We start from the raw sequence: 16297 nt of genomic DNA, 5'->3' as shown, positions 1-16297 counted from the left end.
AAAACAACCGTGGCATACCCCCATACATCTATTAGTTAGTTAGTTCAGTCGCTCAGTTGTGTCTGACTCTTTGCGACCCCATGAATCACAGCATGCCAGGCCTCCCTGTCCATCACCAACTCCTGGAGTTTACTCAAAACCATGTCCATCGAGTCAGTGATGCCATCCAGCCATCTCATCCTCTGTTGTCCACTTCTCCTCCTACCCCCAATCCCTCCCAGCATCAGGGTCTTTTCCAATAAGTCAACTCTTCGCATCAAGTGGCCAAAGTATTGGAGTTTCAGCTTCAGCATCAGTCCTTCCAATGAACACCCAGGACTGATCTCCTTTAGGATGGACTGGTTGGATCTCCTTGCAGTCCAAGGGACTCGCAAGAGTCTTCTCCAACACCATGGTTCAAAAGCATCAATTTTTCGGCGCTCAGCTTTCTTCACAGTCCAACTCTCACATCCATACATGACCACTGGAAAAACCATAGCCTTGACCAGACAGACCTTTGTTGGCAAAGTAATGTCTCTGCTTTTTATATGCTATCTAGGTTGGTCATAACTTTCCTTCCAAGGAGTAAGCGTCTTTTAATTTTATGGCTGCAGTCACCATCTGCAGTGATTTTGGAGCCCCCCAAAATTAGAAATACCCAAATCTGGAACACTGACAACACCAAATATTGGTGAGGTGGTGAAAAAAATCGAACTCTCATATCACTGGTGGCAATGCAGAATGGTATAGCTACTTTGGAAGACAAGTTTGTTATAAAATTAAACATACGCTTACCATTGAGAAAACATACTCTTACCACAAGATCCAATAATGACACTCCTGGTATTTATCAAAAAGAGTTCAAAATTTATCCCTGCACGTAAACCTACACAAGGATGTTAGCAGCAGCTTAATTCATGATCGCCAGATCTTGGAAGCAACCAAGATGTCCTTCAAGGGATGAATGGATAAATGAACTGTGATGCATGCCGGTAGTGGATTACTTGGTGCAAAAAAGAAATGAGCTATCAAGCCACGGAAAGACATGGAGCAATTGTACATGGGTATTACTAAGACAAAGAAACTAATCTAAAAGTGCTACATTTTGTGTGATACCAGGTATGACATTCTGGACCAGGCAAAACCATGGAGGCAATTAAAAAGACCCATGGTTACCAGCAGTGTGGAGAGGAGAGATGGAAAGTGCAGAGGACTTTTTAGGACAGTGAAGATGGAGAGCACAGGGGATTCTTTATGCCAGTGGTGGCAAAGGTTGGTTTTTTGTGTTTGGCTAACATTTACTGAGGCCACAGTTTCATATAAATTTATTTGTTCAAAATAATGTTTATCAAGTGCCAACTATATAGGGGCTCATACTACACATAAACCGAAGAATCATCCTGGTTAAACACTGAAATTTAAGTACTTATAATAACTACATATATATGAATATAAGCAGCTGAATTATCTTTATAATGACAATCCTTTGATAGTAGAGATGATTCTAACTTATTGGGTTCCTATTTACATTGTATAGCATCAGTATATCTTTTTGAACAGTGCAGGTAATCTGCTCCCAGGTGGCGAGTCCCCTTGCCATGTCCTGACTGGGCATCAGGAGACTGGCATCCTATTTATGGTTCTATCATCTATTTTCCAAGGAAACTCTGCCATTCAACTCACTTTGCCTGCCTTAGCCTCTAATCTTCAAATAATAACCATGTTTTTGTCGACACAAAAAAAATCACAAAGTGCTTTTTCATATTTATGATTTCATTTAATTTTCACATCTATCCTGGGAGAAGGCATTATTATCATGTAAATATTACAGATGAAGAAACTGAATCTCAATGACTATATGAATTTTCTCAGGTTTCTGGGGCTTGACCTCAGCTCCTGTCTACTATACTCCATTGCTTTCTAGCATGAATTCTGGAAGTCTGGGTAGCTCCAATTTAAATAAATTAAAAAGCGTTAAGTGCTTATTTACATATCAAACATTTTCAGTAAGTCGTATATTCAAAAATTGTTTCTGCAAAATGTAGGGTACTGTGTATAGCTACTTACAAGCCCATAAAAAACTCAGAAAAAAAAGCCATAATCATGACTTTGAGGGGCTTAAAATTAAGTGAATGAGATCAATCTATAAACCCAAATATAAGTTATAAAAAATACATATTTAAGCAGTCTTAAGCTGACTGTTGATGACAAGAAAAGACAGCAGTAAAAAACACAGCAGTGTGAACAACTGCACAACAGATGGAGACAAGGACAGAAAGATTTCACATGACTGCTGTCAGACAGGTTTATGCCAAAAAACTTACAGTATTTGGAAAACTGTACCATTTATTAGAATATATCACATAGAATTACATACTGGGGCACCAATGAATTATGTGTTTGAGAGAGAATGAGTATGGATTATTTATTTATTCCAGGAGATATAATGCAAGAACAGGTGAATTTCCATAAGGGGTCAGAGAAGGTGATCCTGTAATTTTCAGCACCCGCATAATTCACCTGCTTTCAATATGAGAGTCTTCCCTCTTTACACACGGACCTGTTATTTTCATAATGTCTTGTCAACCCAAAGTAGAGCAAATAATACACTTTAAAATCATACATGGTCCCATCTGAATACCAACCTCCAATTGAGAACACCACAAGGGCAAACAGAGAGACACCCCCGCTCAACAACCTAAATACTTGTCCTCACAAGTGCTGTGTTTTCTGGCTATTTTCATGAATAACATTTATATTTTTATCAGAGATGATAGCACTGGCTAGTTCCCTATAATTTTGTTGAGCTATCCCTTGGGCCAATAGAATTTCTTCTTAAAAAATAACATGCAAAATATTTAAAGTTTGAAATACTAAGTTAAATATATTAATTTATAATAATGCACATGATGACTCAGATATCCAAGTCAAGATAATTCATTCCCATTTAATAAACGTAATAAGCTTTACAATCTCTCGTGCACAACATTCTCAGATATTCTAACAATATTTTAGGCTCTAAACATTAGCTACTTAATATTTTTCAGTTACTGAAGTAAAACAGGCAAATTTTGTCTGAAGTTAATTTTCACATTTCATTGGGAGAAAAACTATCTCCTTCTCAGTGTTCACATTTTATTTGATGCAACTAATTTTTAGCAAATACTAGTAAATAAGTGAAACAGAGAAGGCAATGGCAACCCACTCCAGTACTCTCGCCTGGAAAATCCAATGGACGGAGGAGCCTGGTAGGCTGCAGTCCATGGGGTCGCTAAGAGTCGGACACGACTGAGTGACTTCACTTTCACTTTTCACTTTCATGCATTGGAGAAGGAAATGGCAACCCACTCCAGTGTTCTTGCCTGGAGAATCCCAGGGACGGTGGAGCCTGATGGGCTGCCGTCTATGGGGTCGCACAGAGTCGGACACGACTGAAGCGACTTAGCAGCAGCAGCAGCAGCAGCAGTAAGTGAAAATGTCATCTATTTAATCAAGGCCCAACCTAATATCTTAAAGATATGCATTATGGGTCTAACAAAAAGTTCGAATAAAAGAGAATATTTAAAGGGCCCAAATTGTGGTAGGCCTCAATTTTCCAATTATTCCCAGAGCTCTGTAGCTAGATAGGCCTTCTCCTGCTACATATAACAAGCTTTACAAAATTATACAGCAAATGTACCATGGATTAGGCAATGCAAAGGCAAAAGAACCTGCCTTCCAGTCTTCCAACATGCATTCAATCATTCTTCCATAAGGCAGCAGGTTGTTTTGCACTATTTTTTTTATCAGTGGGGAGTGAACAGCCAGGCTTTACTGGTAAGTTTCCTGGCTAAAATGGAACAATGCTCAGTAGTTTTAATGAAAATAATCACCATAAAAGCAGGAACACTGATCACCAGAACCACCTGAACTACACCAGTGTAAATGGACAAAAGAGACCTAGGCTTATCCAGAGAGTCCAGATGGAGCTGCAGTCACAGACAGAAAATGAACCTATGGTTACCAAAGGGGAACAGAGGACAGAATAAATCAGGAGTTTGGGTTTGACATATATACACTACTATATATAAAATAGATAAGCAACAAGGACCTTCTATATGGCACAGAAAACTCTACTCAATATTCTGTAATAATCTATATGGGAAAGAATATGAAAAAGAATTGTCATGTGTACATGTTTAATTGAATCACTTTGCTATACACCTGAAATTAATACAACATCATAAATCAACTATACTCCAACATAAAATTAAAAAAAAATTTTTTTAAGTTTCTCACGCTTTAAAATTTTCTCAAGTTAAAAAAACTAGTTTCAGTGACCAGATGCTGGAAATATTGAGCAAGTTGCCTTCAAGATGATAGACTGATGAAACACATTTAATTTTACTCCCTCCTGCCACCCCACTAAGATACAGTGTAAGAATTACTTTTAACAAAAATACAAAATTTACTGAGAGCCAAGGAAATAGAAGAGGTGATGATTACAACATTTGGAAACAATAAAGCTAATGGATGAGTAATGAATATGTAGGAAGCCCAGGGAAGGCAATTCACAAGCAACGTTGACGAAAGCAGAGAACGAACCAAATTTGTTCAACAGCATCTTCAAAAAATACAGGAATAGGCATCATCTGTCACCTCTGTAAGAGGGAACTCACGTAACAAAAGAAGGACTAGTCAATAACTGTACCATTCAATGATTTCTTTCTCCACTCCCGATTGATCAGTCCATCTCTCCCATATGTCAGTATGCTACAGGAAGCATAATCTAGAAAGAGTCTCTGGACTGCGCACAGCTGAAGGCAGGAGTATTATTCTCCAAAAAAAGATAACTGGAAAATTTATACACACATATATACACATATATTTAAATAATGAATGTTGAGACCTATACTCTCCCCCAAGCCTGCTCTCACCTGGCTCCCAGAATTCCTGCAGGCAAGGAATTACTCCTAGGCAAGATATCAAAAAGTCTCTGCCAAGAAGATCTAGCTTAAGAAGAAACAAAGACAGTTAAAGGGGACCTGACAGACTTCTGGTCTACAATATTTATGTGTCTTCACCCCCTTTATGCATATAGTAGGACTACACATCCCTGTCCCTTGAGGTTAGAGTCAGGTGACTAGCTTTGGCCAATAAACTTAGTAAGCAGAAATGTTAAGTACTCCTTCCAGATGAATGCTTTTAATTGTCAGTTTGTTTCTCCCCTCATCTCCCTTGGTTCTATTGACCATGCATGGATGTGTCGATAGGGATGTGAGGTACTTAGTTACAATGCATAGGGCTACCTGGACTGGCATCAGACACTGCTGCCAATACTTAGGAGGCATTTGATTTTTCAGCCTTAATTACCCTATCCAACTTCCTCAAGGAAGTCATAGGCAGTTTCCTCAACCGACGTGGAAACAAGATCATATTTGTCTACTAATTACTGAGCCCTATCCACACACCCAGAGTTCTAACCAAATTTTCACTTAGACCTGTTAAACAACCATGAATCAGGGATTATACTTATCTAAGGGGTTGCATGGAGCCCCCTATATATCCACAAGCAGAAAAAAAAAAAAAACCACGTTTGTATTAAAGACTACAGTACTTTGAAAAAATACTGTAATTAGTATCTTAATAAAGTCAGAAGTCTCAAACAAAAACAAAGGGGATATATAGAGGAAAAATATCAAGTTTAGTAAATCTAAACTCTGAATACAAGAATGAAAACCTCAAGGGGAAAAAAAAACACTTAAGTTTAAGAAATCCCCTAGAAACTAGAGTAAAATGATAGAAACTAGAAGAGAAAACCAGAGGATACTTCCCAGAAATCCAACACTTAAATAATGGGACACCCAGACATTGAGAATAATGTAAACAGGAAGTCATCAATAAATAATTTCCCAAGATGGACATGAGTTTGTAGGCTTCACTGACTGCCCAGCACAGTGGATCCAATACCCAATAGACCCACACCAAAGGACATCATGATAAAATTTCAGAATATAGTGAAAGAGACACAATATAAACAAATTTTCTCATCTGTGAGCTTGATACATCTCTTTATTTAGGTCTTGTTTTATGTCCTTAGATAAGGTTTGCTGTAGGGATCATGGTTTTCCTTCAGTATTGACGTTTAATTTTATTGTGTTACCAAAAAATTCATATTTTTTGTTTAAAATTCCTTGTTATTATTTGCTTTGTGCCCTGCTATGTGATCCCTTTTGTTAATGGCTTAGGTATACTTTAAAACAATATTTACACAGTATATCCACTAGTCATTAACTACCTTAGGCTATCTAATCTTGCTAGCTAGCTGTATTTATTCATTTATTAGACCACTGGTGAAAGTTTGTATTTGGGTCTGGTGTAATAAGTTATATTCCTAAGGTTAGAACCAATTGAAATATAAGTACTGCACATCAGACACATAAAAATAAAAATATCTGCTATTTTACTGTTAAAAACTGGACTAGAGAATGTCCTGACATATGATACCTATTATTTCATCCAAGAATTACTGTCAGGTCAGAAGCATAGCTAGAAAATCATGGGTCCTCCCTGCAGAGTTAGTTTCAATTCATGGTGAAGAGCAGGATAATATGCATCCTCACATTTCTCAATTCAAAAGAGGATGAGAAAGTTTAAAGTTTAACATTTTTGCTCTTCATCCCAACTTAGTAATCAGGACAATCTGTTCTCTTTCCATGTGAAGGAATGGGGGTACAAAGAGATTCTAGGATTATTACTAGAATAATGACTGGAAGTCAGTGGAGTTCTTTTCTTGGCCCAAAGATGTGGATGGCCAAGTCATCCATATCCTCACTAATTTTCATTTGCTTGAGCTTTCAGGTAATGAGATAGCAGGATTAAAATTTCCCACTGAATGTTTATGTGTCCATTTTGCTTTGTTATTTTATCCAATTCTTTTCCTTTATTAATATTGATTTATTTTGAAAATATGCTCTTAGGCACAGAATTGTTATATCTGTATGTTGAATTATTTCTTTTGTTATTATGTGAAGACTTTCTTTACCCCTTTTTAATGTTCAAAACTCATTTTGTCTTTTATTAATATAATGACATCACCTTTCTTTTGGTTATTATTTACTTGCAGTGTGTTTTTCCAAGCTTTTACTCTCACCCTTTATGTATCATTTTATTATGCTGCTAAATTTCTTTTGAAATCCAAACTGAGTGTCTGTTTTCTAATTTGATGCAGTTCATTTCATTTAGAGATTACTAAATTATTTGCATATGGCTTTAACATCTGATTTTGCGCTTTGGGCATATTTGTTTGTGTGTTTATTCGTTCCTGACTTCTCCTGGATTTTATTAACCCCCTTTGCTTTAATGGATTAGGAATATATATGTTCCACATGAAGTTTTTAAGTTCTTGGGCTTGAAATTTTAACATTCATTAAAGTATACATTTTTCTTGACAAAACCTAAAAGTAATTATTTCTCACTTCTTTCCAGAACATACAAATACTTTAGAATGTTTTAACAATTGTTTGCAAATATTTTAATTATATCTTTTAAAATTATATCTAAATTAATCATTTTGTTATTGTTTTCTTAACCAACATGCTTATATACAGTAACCTAGCTAGATATTTGCCAATTACTTTGAACACTATTATATTAATAACTTTCATCCCACTCCATCTCTGCTGTTTATTTTTACATACATTTATAATAATACTTTAGAATCATTTGGGGAGTGTTAAAATACATTTATTTATGCCTTTATTTTCTCCATACTGTATAACTTTGTATAGAATTCTACATTCTTTCACAGTTAGAATTTTTATTTTAGCTTCTATTATTGCTCTTGAAAATTAATATAATATTTTGTTCTGTTAAAAGCAATCTGCCCTTCCTCTTGAGTGCTTTAAAATTTTTCTATTTTTGGTACATTGAATATTACTACTATGTGTCCAGGTATATCTTTAGTATATCTTAATTTTTAACAGTGTTTAACTCCATATTATCACTAAGTTCAGTTCAGTTCAGTCGCTCAGTCGTGTCCGACTCTTTGTGACCCCATGAATCGCAACACGCCAGGCCTCCCTGTCCATCACAAACTCCCGGAGTTCACTCAAACTCATGCCCATCGAGTCGGTGATGCCATCCAGCCATCTCATCTTCTGTCGTCCCCTTGTGCTCCTGCCCCCAATCCCTCCCAGCATCAGGGTCTTTTCCAATGAGTCAGCTCTTCTCATGAGGTGGCCAAAGTATTGGAGTTTCAGCTTCAACATCAGTCCTTCCAATGAACACCCAGGACTGATCTCCTTTAGGATGGACTGGTTGGATCTCCTTGCAGTCCAAGGGACTCTCAAGAGTCTTCTCCAACACCACAGTTCAAAAGCATCAATTCTTCAGCACTCAGCTTTCCTCACAGTCCAACTCTCATACCCATGCATGACCACTGGAAAAACCATAGCCTTGACCAGACAGACCTTTGTTGGCAAAGTAATGTCTCTGCTTTTTAATATGCTATCTAGGTTAATCATAACTTTCCTTCCAAGGAGTAAGTGTCTTTTAATTTCTTGGCTTTAGGATATACAAATCTTTTGTGACTTTACTAACTAGCAATATCTGACCAGTCTTATACTCTTCACACATAATTTACAGAATCACTAATTTTAATTGTTCCAATACTTGTAAATTCTTACAACTAAGTATGTAGTATATAAATAAGGACTAGTATATTTAATAAACTTTATAAAGAACCCCCTGCTAATACAGGAGATACAAGAGACATAGATTCAATCCTTGGGTGGGAAGGTCCCCTGGAGGAGGGCATGGCCACCCACTCCAGTATTCTTCCCTGGAGAATCTCATGGACAGAGGAGACTGGAGGGCTACAGTCCATAGGGTTGCAAAGAGTCAAATGTGACTGAAGTTACTTAGCACACACAATATTTAGTCTTTATTATCAATTGCACAAAAATGGCATTTTAAAATTTCTATTTAAAAATTATTTCTAGAAGTTTCACAATACTTGTCTTAAAAAACTCACAATAATAATATAAAACTGTTTAAACTAATTAAAGAAAAGAAATGTGTGTCCGACTATGCAACCCCATGGACACCAGGCTCCTCCGTCCATGTGATTTTCTAGGCAAGAGTAATGGAGTGGGTTGCCATTTCCTTCTCCAGGGAATCTTCCCCACCCAGGGATCGAATCCAGGTCTCCCACATTGTAGACAGATGCTTTACCGTCTGAGCCACCAGGGAAGCATTTTTCATATGAGATGTATGTCTCCTTTCTAATGTCTTCAGAAATCTATACCACATAGTGAGGAAAAAGACCTGGATGGTCATTATGGAATAAAAAATAACATTAGAAACTGAAAAAAAAAAAAAAATCCAAACAGTATTTTCTCTGCTAAAAACTCTATCCTGAAAAATAAAAGCTATTTACTATTAATTGTTGGAGAGCAACCAATAATCCATTTGATGCAGTAACAAGTGATAATAATCCCTGATATTACCCAGAACTCAAATATCTCAATACATCATAATTAAAGTAAACTTTGGTTTACAGTCATAATCTCCCATTAATGTTTTAACTCACTGTTTAACTTACTAACAATTAAAATTATTTCATTATTCTCATGTAATTTGTCAAAAGGGAAGACTACTCTTGGTTATAAAGCATCAACCAAAAGAACTATAAATAAATTTCACACCTTTTCTCACAGAGAACAGAATAACAATGCCATTTATTAGTCAGACTCTGAATATCAAATAGAAGATCACAGAGATGACATTCCATAAGGGTGTTCATGATTATCACAGACCTTATCTCTTCAACCATACAGTCACTCTGCTCTTATTATGGATTACATGGAAGCCCCCAAGGAAAACTGGAAAATAACAGTATTTTTTTAGGATACACCCTAGATTAAAGTGACTCAATAGTCTGGGTGAGTCTGTCAATTATATTTCCTAAGAGATAAGAATGGATTAATCATTTAAAAAATGGTAAACTGTTACATAAACCATATCAGATTTGTTAGGCACCCAAATGTCCAGTCAATATACATACGGCTGATTTTAGTATGACCAGTCAACTCTATCAAGTAATGACCAAGGGTAATAGTTTTTATTGAATGTTACAAGATCCATAGCAACTTTATGTAGCAAGTACTTGCTGAGTTAATATTCTCACCCTGAATCTTTGCTATTACATTCCCTACTTTTCTCTCAGATGTAAAATTCCAAGTTTGCATCTAATTCTAATATTTTATTCTATACTCTGTGTTGCTGTGATGTAATTTTATGTCTTTATATTAAAAGAGATTGAACTTAAGGAAGTAAATGTTTTTCCAAAGAAGTCATACAAATGTGAACAGATAAATGAAAAGATGCTCAACAGCACTAATTATCAGGAAAATTCAAATCAAACCCACAATGTGATAGTGCCTCACAGCGGTTAGAATGGCTATTATCAAAAACAGTATATGAACTGAGAACTTCCAGATGTTCAAGCTGGATTTAGAAAAGGCAGAGGAACCAGAGATCAAATTGCCAACATCCAGTGGATCATCGAAAAAGCGAGAGAGTTCCAGAAAAATATCTACTTCTACTTTATCAACTAGGCCAAAGCCTTTGACTATGTGGATCACAAAAAACTGTGGAAAATTCTTCAAGAGAGGGGAATATCAGACCACCTGACCTGCCTCTTGAGAAATCTGTATGCAGGTCAAGAAGCAACAGTTAGAACTGTACATGAAACAATGGACTGGTTCCAAATCGGAAAGGAGTACATCAAGGCTGTTGTATATTGTCACCCTGCTTTTTTAACTTCTATGCAGAGTACATCATGTGAAATGCCAGGCTGGATGGAGCACAAGCTGGAATCAAGATTGCTGGAGAAATATCAATAACTTCAGATATGCAGATGACACCACCCTTATGGCAGAAAGTGAAGAGAAACTAAAGATCCTCTTGATGAAAGAGAAAGAGGAGAGTGAAAAAGTTGGCTTAAATCTCAACATTCAGAAAACTAAGATCATGGCATCTGGTCCTAGCACTTCATGGCAAATAGATGGGGAGACAATGAAAACAGTGACACTTTATTTCTTGGGCTCCTAAATCACTGAGGATGGTGACTGCAGCCATGAAATTAAAAGACGCTTACTCCTTGGAAGAAAAGCTATGACCAACGTGGACAGCATATTAAAAAGCAGAGGCATTACTTTGCTGACAAAAGCCGGTCTAATCAAAGCTATGGTTTTTCCAGTAGTTACGTATGGATATGAGAGTTGGACTATAAAGAAAGCTGAGTGCCAGAGAATTGATGCTTTTGAACTATGGTTTTGGAGAAGACTCTTGAGACTCCCCTTAGACTTCAAGGAGATCCAACCAGTCCATCCTAAAGGAAATCAGTCCTGAATATTCATTGGAAGGACTGATGCTGAAGGTGAAGTGCCAATACTTTGGCCACCTGATGCGAAGAACTGCCTCCTTGGGAAAGTCCCTGTGCTGGGGAAGATTGAAGGCAGGACGAGAAGGGGACAACAGAGAATGAGATGGTTGGATGGCATCACCGACTCAGTGGACGTTAGTTTGAGCATGTTCCAGGAGCTGATGATGGACAGGGAAGCCTGGCATGCTGCAGTCCATGGGGTTGCAAAGAGTCAAGACATCACTGGGCGACTAAGCTGAACTGATTATCAAAAAGACAAATGATAAGTGTTGGCAAGGATGTGGAGAAAAGGGGATCTTTGTGCACTCTTGGTGGGAATATAAATTGGTCCAATCACTATGGAAAACAGCATGGAGGTTCCCAAAAAATTAAAGTATAGAATTACCATATGATCCAGCAATTCCATCTCTGGATATATACCCAAAGGAAATGAAAACAGGATCTCAAAGAGATATCTGCACTCCCATGTTCACTGCAGCATTAATCACAATAACCAAGATACAAAAACAGCCTAACTGTCAATAGATGAATGGATAAAGATGTATTGTATATAAAAACAACGGAATGTTACTCAGCCATGAAAAAAGAAAATCCTGCCATTTGCTATGACTTAGATGAAGTTTGAGGGCATTATCCTAAGTGAAATAGGTCAGACAGAGAAAGATGAATACTCTGCTACATTGCTTGTATCTATAACTTAAAAAAAAAAAGCAAACTCACAGAAGCAGGGTAGATTGATGGCTGCCAAGAACTGGGATGTAGGGTAAATAAGATGTTGGTCAAGGGTACAAACTTTCAGGCATAAGATAAATAAGTTCTGGGTATCTAATGTTAAGCACAGTGACTACAGTGATTAACACTGAATTATATACTTGAAAGGGCTAAGTGAGTAGAAATTAAATGTTCTCACCACCAAAAAAAAAAAAAAAAAAGGTAGTTATGTGGCATGCTGGAGACATTAACACTACGGTGACAATCATTTTATAAAATACATCAAATCAACATATTGTACACATTAAACTTACATAATGTTAGAAGTGGAGAAACATTTTTATGATTTTGCAGTTTTCTGTCCTGGATTAAAGTTATCAACTTATTCATTCACCTACTTATTACTAAATGCTATTCAGTGAATACAGAAATCAATAATAGATTCCCTATTCTCAAAGAAAGGCAGCCATAGACTGAGTTCAAAGATCCTTAAAGACCATGCAAGTATGTGTATAAAATAATATCAAAACATTCTTCTGTACTGATATCTACTTTTTGAATATTTTAAAATAAGTAAATGTACAATTTTCTTAACTTAGTACCCTACTAATGGACACTTAATGGCTTATGACTTTTCACTATCAATGCACAAATTAACATTTTGTGAATAAATATGAGCATATTTTAAAAATTATTCCCATGGAATTTTTCCACTAAAGCAGAATTTAGGTGTCTAGGTAAGTGTACATTTTAAACACTTTTGCTATATTTTGGCAGTCTTCCTTAATAAAGGGCTATATCCTTGCCAAACTGGTTGTCATCAGCTCTCTGTCCTGCCTTTGTCAATTGGACAGTAGGTTAACTGACACTTCATCTTGTATGAGATAATATTACTTCATAGCACCAACCATCAGGCAAGTGCCCGAGTTTTCGCATTACATTTGTTTTTTGTAATAGCATGGCTGTCTGTCTACCTCTACCAGACTGCAAGCCAGCAAGGGAAGAAATAGGAATTTATTGTCATCTTTGTGTGTTGCCATTAGGCATAGAAAAGTTTATTTTAAATTACTTCATTTTTGTTTAATTTATTAATGTGAGAAATCATCAAACTGATTTTTCTTTTATGGATTTTTGGCTGAGCTTTAGTATAATAAGCTTAGTAAATTAAGTTCCTTTAAGAAAACAATCACTACATCAAATCATTGTGGGTTTGGCCTTTTGGCCAAAGATTTCTTAACAGAAGTTCAGGCCAGGTTGTGATTTGACCTGAAACTGCAGCCCTGACTGCCAGGCTCTTCAAGAGATCTTTCATTCTTTCTATATAATTCTTATCTCAAGGGACCATCATCCTTAGAACGATCGCATTTATTGGTAATACCTCTACCTCCAATGATAAAATGGCATCTGACTGAAGATGAGATAATCCCTCCTCGTATTGCCTGACTCGCAGACATAAGATTTAACATCTTTCTATTTTCATATTTGTACTCACCACAGTACCCTCAAGCCCAGACCAGTGCCTGGCTCATGAATGAATGAGGAAAATACTGACTCCAGAAGGCATTAAAAAAAAAGTTTTTCATGAATCCAATCCAGGCACCTCCTCACAGTGCTTTAAAAAAGAAAAGTAAACCCCTTAAAGCTCAAATTTATGTAGTTATCTTGGAAAAAATTTTAATTGCCTAGAGTCCACACAGCGCCTTGTTATATTCTAACATAACAAGGAGTATAAACCCATGACTAAAATATGCACACTCCACTCCAGTCTCTATTAAAAAAAAAAAAAGGAATTGCTAGTTTATTCATCTTGCTTAATGACACAGAAGGGCAAAACAAGTACCCAAACAATGAATAATAACACAAGCGCTCAGACTGTAAAATCAATATGTCAGATCAGTAGAGCTGAGCTTCGTTTTAATGCTCTCATCCCTGAACGCAGTGGAGCTTACTTTCTGAATTATATATATATGTATTGACCTAATTACATAAATATTGACTTTTCCTTATATGAAGCTTTTTTTTTTCAGTCTCACTGTAATTACGATGTCAATATTTGCGGCCCTAGTAACACTGAATTTAAACCTGTTAACTGTGACTGATAGTGGCACACCATGAGATAATCCAGACCGTCTCACAGTCTCAGCACATGGGTGACACCAGATAATAACTGATAAACCAGGAATTTCTTAGGTGTATCATAGAAAGGTAAACTTCTTTAAGAAAACAATCTTAAAGGATGAAATAATTATTTCATCCCCAATAACTGGGGAGACGGCCTCCTCCCTCAGTTTGTTGGGTTTTACAGCACACAGAAGTAATAACCAGGATTTGACTAGATTTTGGTCTATAATGTTGCACAACATTTTTTTTCTTTAATCAAACACTTCATCCCTAACTTCAATCCCCAGTCCATCCTACTACTAAATTCTTTGTTCTACTGACATATGTCTATACCCCTATCCCCATAGCTCTGCGTGTGTATAAAGGGTATCTTTTAATATTTGTTATTATTCTTTGATATATTTCAATAAGGATCTGTGCATAGTTTAGCCTAATACAAAGTACAATCTGTATAAATTCTACTTTTTAAAAATGTCCAATTTAATTATCTCTCCTTACATGGCTTTATTTTCATAAGAAAAGATTTCACAACAGTTCCTACCATTGTTACGTCTCTGGGCCACGCACTGATACTATACCTCAGGACATTTTAATTAAATTTCTTTACTTCGATAACATTAGAGAAATATTCCAAATGCTTTCAAAAAGCTAGAAAGTGCTGTTTACTTTGTTCTCCTAAAGTTTCTGAGCACTCCCACTCAAGGTCTTATACGTTCCAATTTAAGAAATGCAGAAATATGTGTCATATTCATCTTTTAGAGTTAGGTGAAACACACAGGGAATGCTACACAAAAAAATTAAAAACAATCATGTCCACAATTTGGATAGAGAGTCGTTCTAGAAGGATCATGGTGAGGTGGTATATCCATCATTCCGTGATTTTCTTATTTGCCTCTACAGGGATGCCAGAGGAGATGAACCTCAGTGACGTGAAGCAAATCCATCAAACAGACGGTGGTAGTACTTTAGACACAACCGGAGCAGGATGTACGGCCGCAACTGAAACTATGTCACTGACTCTGATGGGTGTAGTGATGTTATTTCCGGGGCTTTGGTAACAGCTCTTCTGCCCTGACACACGTCTTAGTGGAGTCTTGATTTCTCCCTTCTTTTGCTCTGAGTGGAATAAGGTATCTTTTCAAACGTAACAATTATATTTATGAGAAGGTACTAACTTCTTGGAAGCCAAGTTGGCATGTTGACAAAGTACCTAAAAATCAACGTTTACATGATAGACCATTTGAAAACATGTCTCTTTGAATCTAAAATATGAATCTAATTTAAATGTTCTTAAATGCTAACATGTTAAACCTGCAAATGTGAAGAGCACGGAAGTGACTTTGAATGAGATTGTAATTTTATTATTCTCAATTCCAACTTCTTCCTTTTTAAAAGTAAAAAATGTTTTCAATTGAAGGTGTATTTGCAGGATGATGAAAATAATACATAGCTTTTCTTAAGATACTGGAATCAGAATTTCATTAACTGAATCAGAAACAAACAATGGCAAGTAGTATGCATGCATTTTCAAGATATTCTTCCATTTTTATAAGCTACAGAAAGAAATGACTGAAAGCCTATAAATTATAGAGTAGATTGCAAGGAGCATTTCACATAATTTCATTGAAGATGCTTGATAATTTTTATCCACTGTAACTAAGCCACTGACAAACGTAAAGCTGAGTATTTTGATAGCATCTGATTTGTATCCCATTATATACAAAATGCATCCTTGGTATTGTGACTCTGTTCCCTCCTATCTCTCTGCCTCCTAATGGATTTATCTATGTTGCAAAGCACATGCCTGCTCTAGGAATATCTCTAATAAAGCTGTTAATTATTTGGTGGAAAATTTTAAAGAATATTGATCATTTTCTCCTAGAAAAAATGATATATTCATCCATTTTCAAAACGCTATTTCAAAAATTTGCTGTTTTTTAAAACTTGGTATTGAACAATTGTCTATATATTTCCAAAGTTCCTATGGATATCTAAAGATGAACTAATATAGAAAATATGGCATGCGCTGTTTTAGCTCTTTTCGTATTTTCACATTAG

General features: G+C 36.2%; 1 protein-coding gene across 1 annotated transcript in view; it reads left to right on the top strand.

The window, feature by feature from the left end:
- Positions 1-16091, top strand: part of GPC5 (glypican 5) — a 1510050-nt gene extending 1493959 nt beyond the window's left edge. Inside the window, exon 8 of the mRNA XM_043477854.1 lies at positions 15140-16091. Coding sequence (XP_043333789.1) covers positions 15140-15297 — 158 coding nt within the window. The 3' untranslated portion in view covers positions 15298-16091. The remainder of the gene's footprint in view (positions 1-15139) is intronic.
- Positions 16092-16297: the final 206 nt, after the last annotated feature.

Source organism: Cervus canadensis, chromosome 9 (assembly GCF_019320065.1).
Source record: "Cervus canadensis isolate Bull #8, Minnesota chromosome 9, ASM1932006v1, whole genome shotgun sequence".
Lineage (NCBI taxonomy): Eukaryota > Metazoa > Chordata > Mammalia > Artiodactyla > Cervidae > Cervus > Cervus canadensis.
The sequence above is the reverse complement of the archived record's forward strand: the minus strand, read 5'-3'. Positions and strand labels throughout refer to the sequence as shown.